The 11,328-nt window shown below is 46.0% G+C and overlaps 2 protein-coding genes across 2 annotated transcripts; one reads left to right on the top strand and one right to left on the bottom strand.

Annotated features, from left to right (window-relative positions):
- The first annotated feature begins 1,237 nt into the window (after positions 1 to 1,237).
- Positions 1,238 to 6,365, top strand: micu2 (mitochondrial calcium uptake 2). Its single transcript, XM_079284181.1, has 12 exons — positions 1,238 to 1,463; positions 1,702 to 1,834; positions 2,194 to 2,225; positions 2,333 to 2,408; positions 2,505 to 2,552; positions 2,873 to 2,955; positions 3,541 to 3,594; positions 3,721 to 3,818; positions 4,873 to 5,044; positions 5,131 to 5,239; positions 5,331 to 5,488; positions 5,918 to 6,365. The coding sequence occupies exons 1-12, from the start codon at positions 1,266 to 1,268 to the stop codon at positions 6,020 to 6,022; spliced, it is 1,266 nt and encodes a 421-aa protein (XP_079140307.1). The 5' UTR covers positions 1,238 to 1,265; the 3' UTR covers positions 6,023 to 6,365.
- An 82-nt stretch (positions 6,366 to 6,447) lies between these two features.
- On the bottom strand, positions 6,448 to 11,051 carry LOC306788601 (interferon regulatory factor 2-binding protein 1-like). Its single transcript, XM_079284180.1, has 2 exons — positions 9,035 to 11,051; positions 6,448 to 7,283 (listed from the first exon to the last, which is right to left on the bottom strand). The coding sequence occupies exon 1, from the start codon at positions 10,839 to 10,841 to the stop codon at positions 9,060 to 9,062; it is 1,782 nt and encodes a 593-aa protein (XP_079140306.1). The 5' UTR covers positions 10,842 to 11,051; the 3' UTR covers positions 6,448 to 7,283; positions 9,035 to 9,059.
- Positions 11,052 to 11,328: the final 277 nt, after the last annotated feature.

Raw genomic sequence — 11,328 nt, 5'->3', positions numbered from 1 at the left:
CATAACTTTGTGATTCTGTTTATTATGGCATATTATGAAAGTATTCTTAGTTTTATTATTTCATACATTTTACAGTTGGCCAGGTGGACAACATGTCTCAGCAAGATGATGTTCAAGAAGGACCATCAACAACCACGTGCTTAGTTACACTGACATGTCTGTGACTGTTCTTCCTTTTTGTGGGCTTCACTAGAGCTTTGTGTATACATATAGCCCAAACCTCAATGCTCCGCTATACCAAATTGTGAGAAAACGGAAAATCCAGAAAAAGTATTTCCTGTATTTTAAATACAAAATACATGTATTGTATTTTGTTACATTTCCTGGCACCAGTATTTTGTATTTTATTTTGATACATTTACTTGAGGGGTATTTTGTATTTTGTATCAAAATACATTTTGATGTATCTTTGATTCTTTGCCCATCTCTGGCCATAGGCTCAATCACCATTGTATTACCTCATTCGGCGATGGATAGTGACCTAACTGACATATATTTAAACAAAAAGCTTTATCTCAATTGCAGGAGAAACTTAAACCCAAATCCACCTCTGTTGCAGGAGGAGCAGAGTTCGAAGACATTAAGCAATCTGCATTAACAGCTCCCATTTTTGTATAACATTATTGCTAAACCCATTTGGAAATCCAATCTTTGCTTTGTTTCTGTGTGAGACCATGGACCATGGACAATGGAATGACCCAGCCGGGTTAGATGGACTTGGAGCGAGAGCCAAGGAGGTCTCAATCGTCGACATGCCAATTAGCAGCTCTTTTGCAGGAAGGAGTGGGCCTGCAGCATCACATAAGAACGTGTCCCCCAGCGCAGTCTTCAATGGCCTTCTTCAGATTCATAGAGGATCTGTAACCACACATGGCATAGCTGAAGCATTATGGTTTGTTTGGACTTTACAGTGAAGTAGGACACATCTTCTGTCCAGCAGTTCAGCTTTTGAAAAGAAAATTTCAAAAGCTGAACTGATCTTTTAATATGTGATCACTGAAAGAAGTTGTGTCTTTTAGAATTAAAAACATATATATATTAATAAGCTTTGCCCAGGAGTTTGGTCTGGATTGCTTAATTCTCGTTTTCATAGATTTTCTCAAGATGTCTTTATTATTATTAATAATAATAATTCCTATTCATTTTAATGACATAATATGGTCTTTCTGACGCGTCACGTGACTAGGAGCGCGACTGCCCATGTACAGTACGCAGCTACGGAAGCCTTAGGAGTTCACGCAACTAGCGAGCTAGCTTCTTGAAAAATGGCCAGCTGGGGAAGGCTCAACGCCGTCTTGAGGAACGCTTTGAGGAGCCCTCGGTCTCTGAAAAGTTCAGCACTGCGCCGAGCTGTCGGACCCGGTATTCTGGGGTCAGTTATCGGAACTGGGGTTATCTGTTATTACCAGTATCATGCGAACAACAGGACCCTGCCCTTCGCCGTTTATGCTGAGGTTCCAAAAGTGAGTAATACACACACACGGTAATACGAGTTCCTATGGTCGCAACTGGAGCGCACCTAACGTTACGTGACAACTGTTCGTTTCACATGTCTGAGGGTTTAGAATATTGAGTAAAATGCTGATAAACCCAAATAATAGCGACCCACATTATTATTTACAGAAAAGGCGTCACCCACCGAGTACTCTCATCGTTCGGTAGCTTACAGGCTCATTTGTTACACCTGCTGTGCCGTTTCAGGAAGCTGCTGCAGCTCCCCGGCCGTCCGCCAGAAAGATCCGTTTCGACCAGTTCGCCTCGGTGGTCTACGAACAGGAGCCCTACATGACCCCGAGAGACTTCCTGTTCTCTGTGATGTTGGAGAATGTTGACCGTAAGGCTGCACTGATGTCCAGTCAGTTTGTATAGTCCCCATCGACTGACAGTTCTAGTCTAGTCTGTCCTACCGAGGAGAAGACAGATCTGACACTAACTTCGACACTGTGGTTTCCTTTTGTTCACCTGCAGATATACAGGGCCAGAGACCCATTCATACTATTGGCCAATTAGCCCCAAAACGCTTCATTTTGGGGATACAGAAATTAAACTAAATTATGTTGCACTTCATTTCCAGTGATGTGATTCCAGTCAGATATTGAGATTCATTCTTGACATGCAGATGTATAAAACCAAAGTGCATGGGGAAAAAAATGTGTTCTTCTAAACAACTCTTCCCTCTTTCTTCTCATGCAGGAAAGCTGCAGAAGAGAAATTTAACAGCAAAAGTATGCTTCCACCATCACAATGTGTAAATAAGTTTGTTTGAAACTGCGCGTGTGGAACACAGTCATCAGTTTGTGCTGTTACCTGTTTGTTGTTGGCGTCTCTGCAGGAAGTTGACAGCATGCTGGGGGCTGCCTCGAAAGCTCAGGCCGGTAACGAGCTGTTCAGAACCATCGGCGACAGCGGTGAGTCTTTTGTGTGTCGATGGCTCAAAACACGCGTCAATATGTTTGTTGGTTATCGTATTTCCTGAGCATAATTCAGCGTACATTTCTTTGCAGGTTTGATATCCTACACGGAGTATCTGTTCCTGCTGACCATCCTGACCAGTGAGTAAAATCCCCCCCCCCCCCCCCCACACACCTCTCAGTGATGCTGTGCTGAATGGATGCACGTGCACATTCTTCTCTTCTGCAAGAATACTGTCCCGTCCCCCCCTCCCCTCTGTTGGTTGTCCACGCTTTTGCACACCTGCACATGTCAGCGGAGCAGCTGTTGACCTGATTTGTGTTTTAACGCTTTTTTCCAGGCTGTGTCGAGAGAAATGCCGCTTTGCCCTACTGACCGAGTGGGTTGATTCTTGTGTGTGTGTGTGTGTGGTAAATATACAGATACAGTTCAGATAACTGATGGTGCATTACTGTTGCAGAGCCACGCACAGGATTTCACATAGCTTTCAAGATGCTAGATGTTGACGGCAACGAGCACGTGGACCAAAAGGAATTCCTCAAGGTAAGACCCCACATGTATACATATAGTGTACTAAAGTAATACTGAACACAACACAGATGAATTCATATGAAAGCGCTGTCATCATGGGAGGACACGTTGCACAGAGAGGATTGTGATTCTGTTTGTGTGTGTGTGTGTGTGTGTGTGTATTCAAATTTCAAAATGTCTGCCACCTTTTTAATGCTGCCTCAAGCAATGATGCCACCACGGTTGTAAGTATGGACCACGGTGCCACCTGAAGGTGAGGGAGAGCCGCACTGCGAGCCACTTTTTCCACTGGTCGTGTGTTTGCATTTCTTCAGCCTGAGTCAGCGCCTCAGTTTAGTCCATTTATTTAAAGCCACTTGACATTTTTGTGTCTGTTCCAACCAGACTTGTTCTCTTTCCGCTGAGCCCCGATCAGGACCGGGCCAGTAGACTGCATGTTGGCACGCTGTGCACCTTGTGTCGTATTCTCATGCTGTGAACAAGCCCAAAGCATTGAGTAAAAGAGGAGAGGTGCACGGCGTGTCTGCTGTGTGTGACGTAGATGTAGGTTATGTCTCTGGTTCTATCAGTAAAATACTCTTTGTTCTTCATCTGAAGCTGAAGAATATCATTGGGAAAAGTAAGATGAGAGTCCCCAAGGACAGCACAGAGGTAGGTTGTTCACGTTCCCTTCAAAGGAAGCTTGATTTGAGCCACTTTTAAGCATCGCAAATGCAGAGTGTTGTCAGTTGTCATAGCAACAAAGCTTTGTGTCGTACATTCCCCGGATGTTTCCAGAAACCAGCGGAGGAAGGGGGAAGCGCCAACACTACTCTGCAGGCCTACTTCTTCGGCAAGAGAGGACAAAACAAGTTGCAGTATCAGGAGTTCTGCAGGTGAGGAAATGTCTCACCCACACACACACACACACACACACACACACACACACATGCTGCTGTCAGTGATCACAAAGTGTGTACAAGTCTGTATTTTAGATGTTACGGTCAGATCTGTGGCTAGAATCCTGCAAAATGTGGTGTAATATTCCTTCTTTATTTCCAAAGTAGTGAACATACTGCACACTTTTGTAATGAAGAGCATTACGGACACTTAGGACAAATGTCAGAGGACATCTTTTAGAAAGAGTTTTTTTTTTTTTTAATTTAAGTCAAGATAAATTTGAGCAAAAGTTGGATCTGGTGATGAAATCAAAGAACATTTTACATTAAACCTTTTGGTTGTAAATAGTTTCAGCAACAATCCTGTCACCACTACTTTTAATTGAATTGACCTTTGTATTCCAATATTTTACAATTGCTTTGTCTCAATCATCACCGAGCTTCAGTGCTGAGTTCTGGCCTCTCGACACTTCATTCTGAATCACACGCTCAGTCCTCCAACGACAGACGCGTCATATCAGCAGCTCGGGTTGCAATGCTCATTACCAACCGTGCAGCTACTCAATCAACGCTCCGCGTGTTTGCAGGGCGAGCAGCATCACAGCACGGTCGCCAACCACTTCACCATCGCTATGACACACGTCGGATACACAGCCGCGGAGACAAATGTTCTTTTATGGACTCTTAAAATGTTGCAGTGAACTTAGTGTCTGTTACAGTAGTAAACATGTTGGTTTAATGTTGCACGCTGTCCAGCATTACTGTATCTTACGGTATTTTACACTTACAAAAGACTAACATGTCCGAGGTTTGGTGTCTTAAATAAGAGCAAACTTTGCGATCGCCACAGAACAGAAACAGTAAACTGATGCAGAAAAGATCATTTACCTTTTATATGAAATTTGAATTTACAGTTAAGTCAATCGAGACAAAAAAGTAGACTTCACTGTGAAGACTGCCACATATTTCTTACCTGTAGCCTCTTCAGTGACCAGCCTCAGCAGGACTGCTGGCTCTCAAAGCGTCACAGTAAACCTTCTCTGCTCCCCAGGTTCATGGAGGACCTGCAGGCTGAAGTTCAGGAGATGGAGTTCCTGCAGTTCTCCAGAGGTATGGACACCATGCGAAGAGAGGACTTCGCCGAGTGGCTGCTCCACTACACCAACGAAGAAGACAACGAAATCTACTGGCAAAACATCAGGAGGAGGATCCCTGCCGGCCAGGTTAATAAAGCACGTCCCCTCACAAAAATGCTGCGAAAAGGTCATTCAGTGTAGCACACGGGTGAAGTGAAACTTTTGTCTTGCAGAGTATCACATTTGATGAGTTCAAAGCATTCTGCCTCTTCAGCAACAACCTGGAGGATTTTGCCTTTTCCGTGAAACTGGTGACCGGAGCCAACCGTCCCGTTGGACTGGGTGACTCCTCCCTGTTGATCAGAATGTGGACAGTTTTCTCTGAACGCTCTATGCAGTAGGTGACGGCATTATTTCCTCCCTCTCATCGCAGCCCAGTTCAAACGAGCCGTGAGGATCGCCACAGGCCACGATCTGTCCGAGAGCGTGCTGGACACGGTGTTCAAACTGTTCGATATGGACGGAGACAACTGCCTGAGCCACAAGGAGTTCATGGGTGTGATGAAAGACCGAGTGCTGCGAGGTCTGAGGGTGAGTCTGTCCGTTTCTATTTATAGCCGCACGTACGTCTTTCTAAAAGGAATAGTTGGACGTTTTGGGAAAAATCACTCTCATGTCTGCATGCTAAATATGGACCTACAGTCCGTAGCCAGTTAGCTTAGCATAAAGAAAGGAAACAAGGTCCACCCACCAGCATCTCCAAAGCTCACCAACGAGTCTTCAACTCTATGCACAAAATGTTTAGCATATTTCCGAAAATATATTCTGCCAACAAGTTATTTAATTAAGTAAACAAATCAACTGATTTGTTTCTTATCCCCTTTGGATGTACAGACAACAATTGATCATTTTTAATTCTGTTATTGCTATATTTGAAGCATGGCAAACAATGTGCAATCGGTAGAGATGGTGTAAGTTGCTCCGTGCTGTCCGATGGGATAACCAGCATCTTGCCCTCAGGTGCAGCATCAGAACGGCCTGTCTGGCTACTGGAGATGCGTGAAGCGAGAGACCCTGAAAGCAGCCCAGGAGGCCCTTGGGGCGAACACCGGGTGCCCCTTCTGAACCGCCGCGGTGCTCCACGTCAGACACGACGGTCACTCATAACTACTGCTCACTATTGTAACGTATAACTAACCACGTCAGGAAACAAAAGGATTTACACCACTCTCTCGTGTAGAAATGATACATTTACAGATCAACAATCTATTGTCGGGTGTCAGCTTTAGAACGGGTTCTAGTAGTTTACAATAAAGGAAATGTATTGTTTGGTGCAGTGAACTGGTCTCTGTACCTAATTGAGTCGTGCATTTTATATTGAGAATGGACAATATGCTTTCTAAAGGGTTGATGGGTTTTTTTCACATTTGTCAAAATATTTATCAAATAAAGTTTCATGAACATGCCAGTCGTCTCAACATTGTGCTGCACTTCTGAGGATGAAAGAATCAAGCGGCTATGACTCATAACTATTTTGTAATTTATTGTAGAATTGACCTGTTCAGGCCCCATGAGTATGTGGGTTAACCATTGAAGATTGTGCTGCTAATTATCTTACCATACATACTATTCCAAAAAACAAAGTAAATAGACAAAGACAAGCTTACCTCTGTGATAGATGAACAAATTAGTGAGTGACGCCGAGGTCAGTGAGTACAGCATACACGGCTACAATACGAGTGACACTGAGCATGAAGCCATCTTTGGTCTTCTTATAACTATAAACAAATACATAGAAATTTGTATTGTATCAAAAATAGAAATTACATAGCCATATTGAAAGTAAATTCACATTTGACATACAATAAGAGGAGAATACCTAAGAGACCATATTGTGGGATTACATAATTTTTTTTCTCAATCCTTGGCTTTAAGGACCCGATGGTTTTGCCACATTTTGAACATTCATCAGAATATGTTTTGTTTTTTAGAAAGAATTGCATGATTCTGTCAATGACGCTGTCCTCCCGTCTGTACAGAACATGTCTGACAGAAACAAAGCACAAAATAGATTGTCGTTTCTACAACAAGCATGTTCTGTCTATCCTGGGCTTTGACGACGAGGGGCCCGCCGAGAGGCCTCCGCTGCTCAGGAACAAAGAAGAGGGGAAGAGATTTGGTTCAGGACTCGACATTCGGTTGCGACGTAAGCAGCTCGGCCTTCGCAGGTGAGCCGAGGCCCCGACAGATGCGCCCCTCTTCTTTAATCAGCGGGGTGTGTGTGTGTAGCTGTTCTCCTGGTGTTCAGAGGCACACATGATGAACTGCAGCCAAAGTGGACCTCTGGTCGAGACAGTAGGGAAGTACTTTCAAAGTGTTTGATCCACTGTGGGGTGGGGGGGAAGAAGAGAAATGTGTCAGGATTTGGTAACATTTTAAACAAACAGTAGTGCAACAATGGGGCTCTCTTTCTAACAGAGCGGTGATGTTTGTTAGGCTAGCTCTAGCTGCTAGGGTAGCCTTACCTCTGGACATGCAATGTAGTCGTGGTGCATTGCATGTCGTTTTATCATGTCGTTGCATGTCGTTTTATCAAAACACGACAACAACCGCACGAGCAGTCATGATTGTAGAAGGGATCTATCTATTTCTGCAGGTCTTAAATTAAAGCACTGAATTCAGTTTCCTCAAGAGGCACAAAAAAAGTCTTGAATATTTTTTCTTGGCTGCCACAGACAGAAACAGATATTATGCATCTATAAACTACAATCTTTGAGAAAACAAATTGGTTAATTCATCCATCAACGTTCTGCCAGTCATGTGGGGGTCCAGGTCACATTAATGAATCACTTATATTACTAGAAACTATTGGAACATGTTGCTGCAGAGCACAACGATGTGATAGAAATGTCAATAAATTCCTCAAAAGTCTTTTGCATTGAGATTTGGTGAACTCTGCAGAAAGCCCAGGTCCAACATGAGATGTGTTCATGAAGTGCAGCAGTTAGCTCGTGATACTGTACCGACAGAGAAACGGAGGCTGTGGCAGAAACACAAGGTTTTGTTTATTGCATCATGTCTTTGAATTTTCAGAGCATCTTGTGAATTTCCCCACCTCCATCTGATCTCTAAATGAGCATCAAACTACTGAGAGCTCTGTTAGCACCACGACAGACGACACCATTGTTTCATGTTTACTTAACAAACGGGCCGATCGTGTGCAAAACCAGCAGATTCTCAATTATGATGCTGATTACATGCTGAATAAACATATTCTTTCTCCACCTTTGTGTGTTGTGTAGCTTCAAAGAGAACATCCCTTTGGTGCTGATGTAACTGAGGGAGCGTGAAGAATGACAGATGACCTGCTTTGCAGATCAGCCACACTCTGTTCTACAGTCTTTAAACCAAACTGAATTTAAAATTGCTTTCAAAAGGACACATTACCACGATTACACCGATATGGTTTCTTATTTGCAATCATCTCATTGGCATCTTATTTTTTACATTTCTTTTTGGGGACTTTTTGTTTTGGTCGTCATCTTTAAAATACACAGTTCACTAAAAGAGATGCTTCTTTGGTACCCAGCTCAGTCGGCACTAGAACATAACTGCACCTTGCTGTCTCCATTGGTCCATGCTGTGCTCTCCTCCGTCTGTCAGACTGATTTACATACTCTGCACGCTTGTGTTTTGTACTTCTGACATGGATGTTTTTAAGCGTCTAACAATGCAGTATAATCTGGTCTCTTTAACAATATTATCCCTCATGTATCTGCTTTGCATGTGTTTTATGAGCCTCTGTTCTGAATGATGTGTCTACTGGTGTTAACATTCTCTCTTCTTTTATAATGGGGAAATGATGCACACATTTGTAGTTTTTTAATCTTATATTTAGTGTATTTATGGTGACCTTTTAACATCTGTCCCGGGACCACGAATGAAAAATAGCCTCTTGGCTAACTGGCACATTTACAGGAATGCTTCATTAATGTGCACTGTCCCTACCAAATAAGCAATACAATAAAATCAAATATGTTTTGTTAAAGCTGTTGTCCATCCCTATCAGGACAGCTGCATCCATTGTGTTCACTGATACAAGACGTTAGAAGCACATTTTGTTTCTCATCGTCTTACCATTCACCACAACAAGATGGAGACGTCAAGGGTCGCTCTCCTTCTTTACCGTCACGTCTCCGTCTCCGGCCAGGATGGTTGAGATCTCTCCCTGCATGAAGGCCCAAGGCACGGAGGATCCGGCCAGGGGACAGCACTCTCCGCTGGGGCAGTACACCTCCCCACCTTGACCTTGGCTGCGGATGAACCCCCGGGTGCAGGGGAAGCAGAACTTGTGGTGCGGGACGGAGGGACACTGGACAAAGTGGGTGTCCTCCAAGCGCTCTCGGCAGAGGGTGCAGCACAGCAGAGTGCCCTGAGTGTTGCTCGTGGACTCCCCGGCCCCGGCGTTGCTGCTCTGCCCCGCCGCACTCAAGCCCTGCCCCAAGGCTGCCTGGGAGACTGAGGTGGATGCGGTGGAGGGGCTGCCACTGGTGGGGCGCCCGGCTGAGGAGGAGTGGGCTGTGGACATGCCGGGGCTATCTCTAGCCATCTGGCTGGAGCTCAGGCTGTCTGCAACTCCCATGAGCGCCGAGATGGGCGAGGGCTGGCTGTGTAAACGGGGCGGGCCTTCTTGTGGGGCGGCCATGCCAGGAAGCGGTTCCATGCCGGAGTAAGCACCTCGGGGCCAGGGCTCTCTCGCTGGGTGATCAGGCCTGCCTTCGCTCTCGCCATTCTCGGAGCCCGGGGAGGCCTTGCGGCGCCGAGTTGTGCTCTTCGCTGGTACAGAGCGTCCAGCGGTTGCCATAGGCAACCCTGTATCCAGCTGGGGCAGAACCTCTGGAATTGGGGGCTCTTTAAACATGCGCACACCATCGTTCAGCAGCTCAGACAGCCCGCGCCAGTCTCCCGTGCCCTGCCGCTTCTCGTATTCCACATAGCGTAGCCCAGAGTTAACCGCTTTACCTGCATCTTTGGCTGAGTCGCGGAACATCTGCCTGACCAGGTCCGGGACTCCCGAGAAGATCATCCCAGAGCCGGCGGGGTACTCCACAAACACCTTCAGCTCAAACTCCGGCGTTGTGCTGGTGTCAAAGGCTAGAACGCGGCCCATCAGATTGTGGTCTTTCCTGAAGCGCACGTTAAAGGGCACGCAGCTGCTCAAAGCTACGAGAACGTCCCGGACTGCTTTCGGACGGTTCGGCCAGCCTTCGACCCTGCTACGAGCCACCTCATTCAGTTCTGCCATCACTTCATTGTTCCTCCACATAGCAGGATCTATACCCACCAGAGCAGAGGTGCTAGCTCCCACGCCCAGGGACACAACCTGTCTTCTCCCAGTGTCGCCCATTATGGGGCCAGCTGAGACAGCAATTGGCGTGGCCCCTGTCCTGGAGCCTGACAAGGGGGCTAAAAGCCCATGAGGGGCTGCTACTAACCCCTGAGCTATCAATGCATGGGATATGGTGCCATGGAGACTAGGAACTGCCCCAACTATAGCCCGACGTGTGTTTGGGCTCTGTCTGCTGCCCTCTGACAGGGCCACATCTTCAGCTCTGTGCAGGCCATTGGGTAGGCGAGAAGACATCCCATACTCACCCCTCCCCCTATCCATACGCTCTCCATGCTGCCGCCCTGCTTCAAGAGGCCCGGACGAGCTGGGTTTGCCCTGCTGAGGACCGGGGGACCGGCCGTCTAAAACTCCGTGCGTGCTCTTCAGTTGCCTAGCCGTTTCGATGAGGAGCTCTATTCTGTCTGCCCCGTCGTAGTTGACACATCCCCGGCACACGGCCTCACTGAACTCCCACAGCATGGCCCAGGGCATTTTGGGCAGATCACAGAGGTAGCACCATTGCCGTCTGGAGGAAGGCTGCGAGGCGGAGGACATGTTGTTTACAGGCCCTCGACCAAACTTTCTTCGGAGGCCTACACGTTACGGTCTGCGTTTGTCAACAATTCTTCAATTCTCAGACACCACCACGCCACGCGCCTTGCATTTTATGATGGAAATTAAACGAGTAAATGAGCTCAAAACGCAACCGTTGACGACGGCATTTAAAAGTTGGCGACGTCTTCTTTCTCGATTTGTTCGTGTCGGTCTGTGTGGAAGGAAGTAAAATGTTATAAGACACCGGAAACACCTACGCGACTGAGGCTCAAGGCACAATGGGAGTTGTAGTTTCTTTCTTACACCGCTTTATTTTCTCTAGTATGTATTGTGAACACTACAACGTTGTACGATCTACGGAATAAAGTTTCATATGAATGCCGTTTATGTGATGAAACGAGAGATATAAGGAGTCTTACATATAGTTAATATGAGGACAAAACCATCTGAGTTGCTGGAATATGCACTTCTAAATGAACTACAATGG

This window comes from Melanostigma gelatinosum (assembly GCF_949748355.1).
Source record: "Melanostigma gelatinosum genome assembly, chromosome: 14".
In the NCBI taxonomy this organism is placed as follows: Eukaryota; Metazoa; Chordata; class Actinopteri; order Perciformes; family Zoarcidae; genus Melanostigma; species Melanostigma gelatinosum.
This window is presented reverse-complemented; position numbering and strand designations above follow the sequence as displayed.

Excerpts from the sequence above, each read along its gene's own strand:
- micu2 (XM_079284181.1), top strand. The coding sequence starts at position 1,266 with ATGGCCAGCTGGGGAAGGCTCAACGCCGTCTTGAGGAACGCTTTGAGG. Across the intron at positions 1,464-1,701 it reads TTTATGCTGAGGTTCCAAAA|GAAGCTGCTGCAGCTCCCCG; the intron begins GTGAGTAATACA and ends GTGCCGTTTCAG. Across the intron at positions 1,835-2,193 it reads GATGTTGGAGAATGTTGACC|GAAAGCTGCAGAAGAGAAAT; the intron begins GTAAGGCTGCAC and ends CTTCTCATGCAG.
- LOC306788601 (XM_079284180.1), bottom strand. The coding sequence starts at position 10,841 with ATGTCCTCCGCCTCGCAGCCTTCCTCCAGACGGCAATGGTGCTACCTC.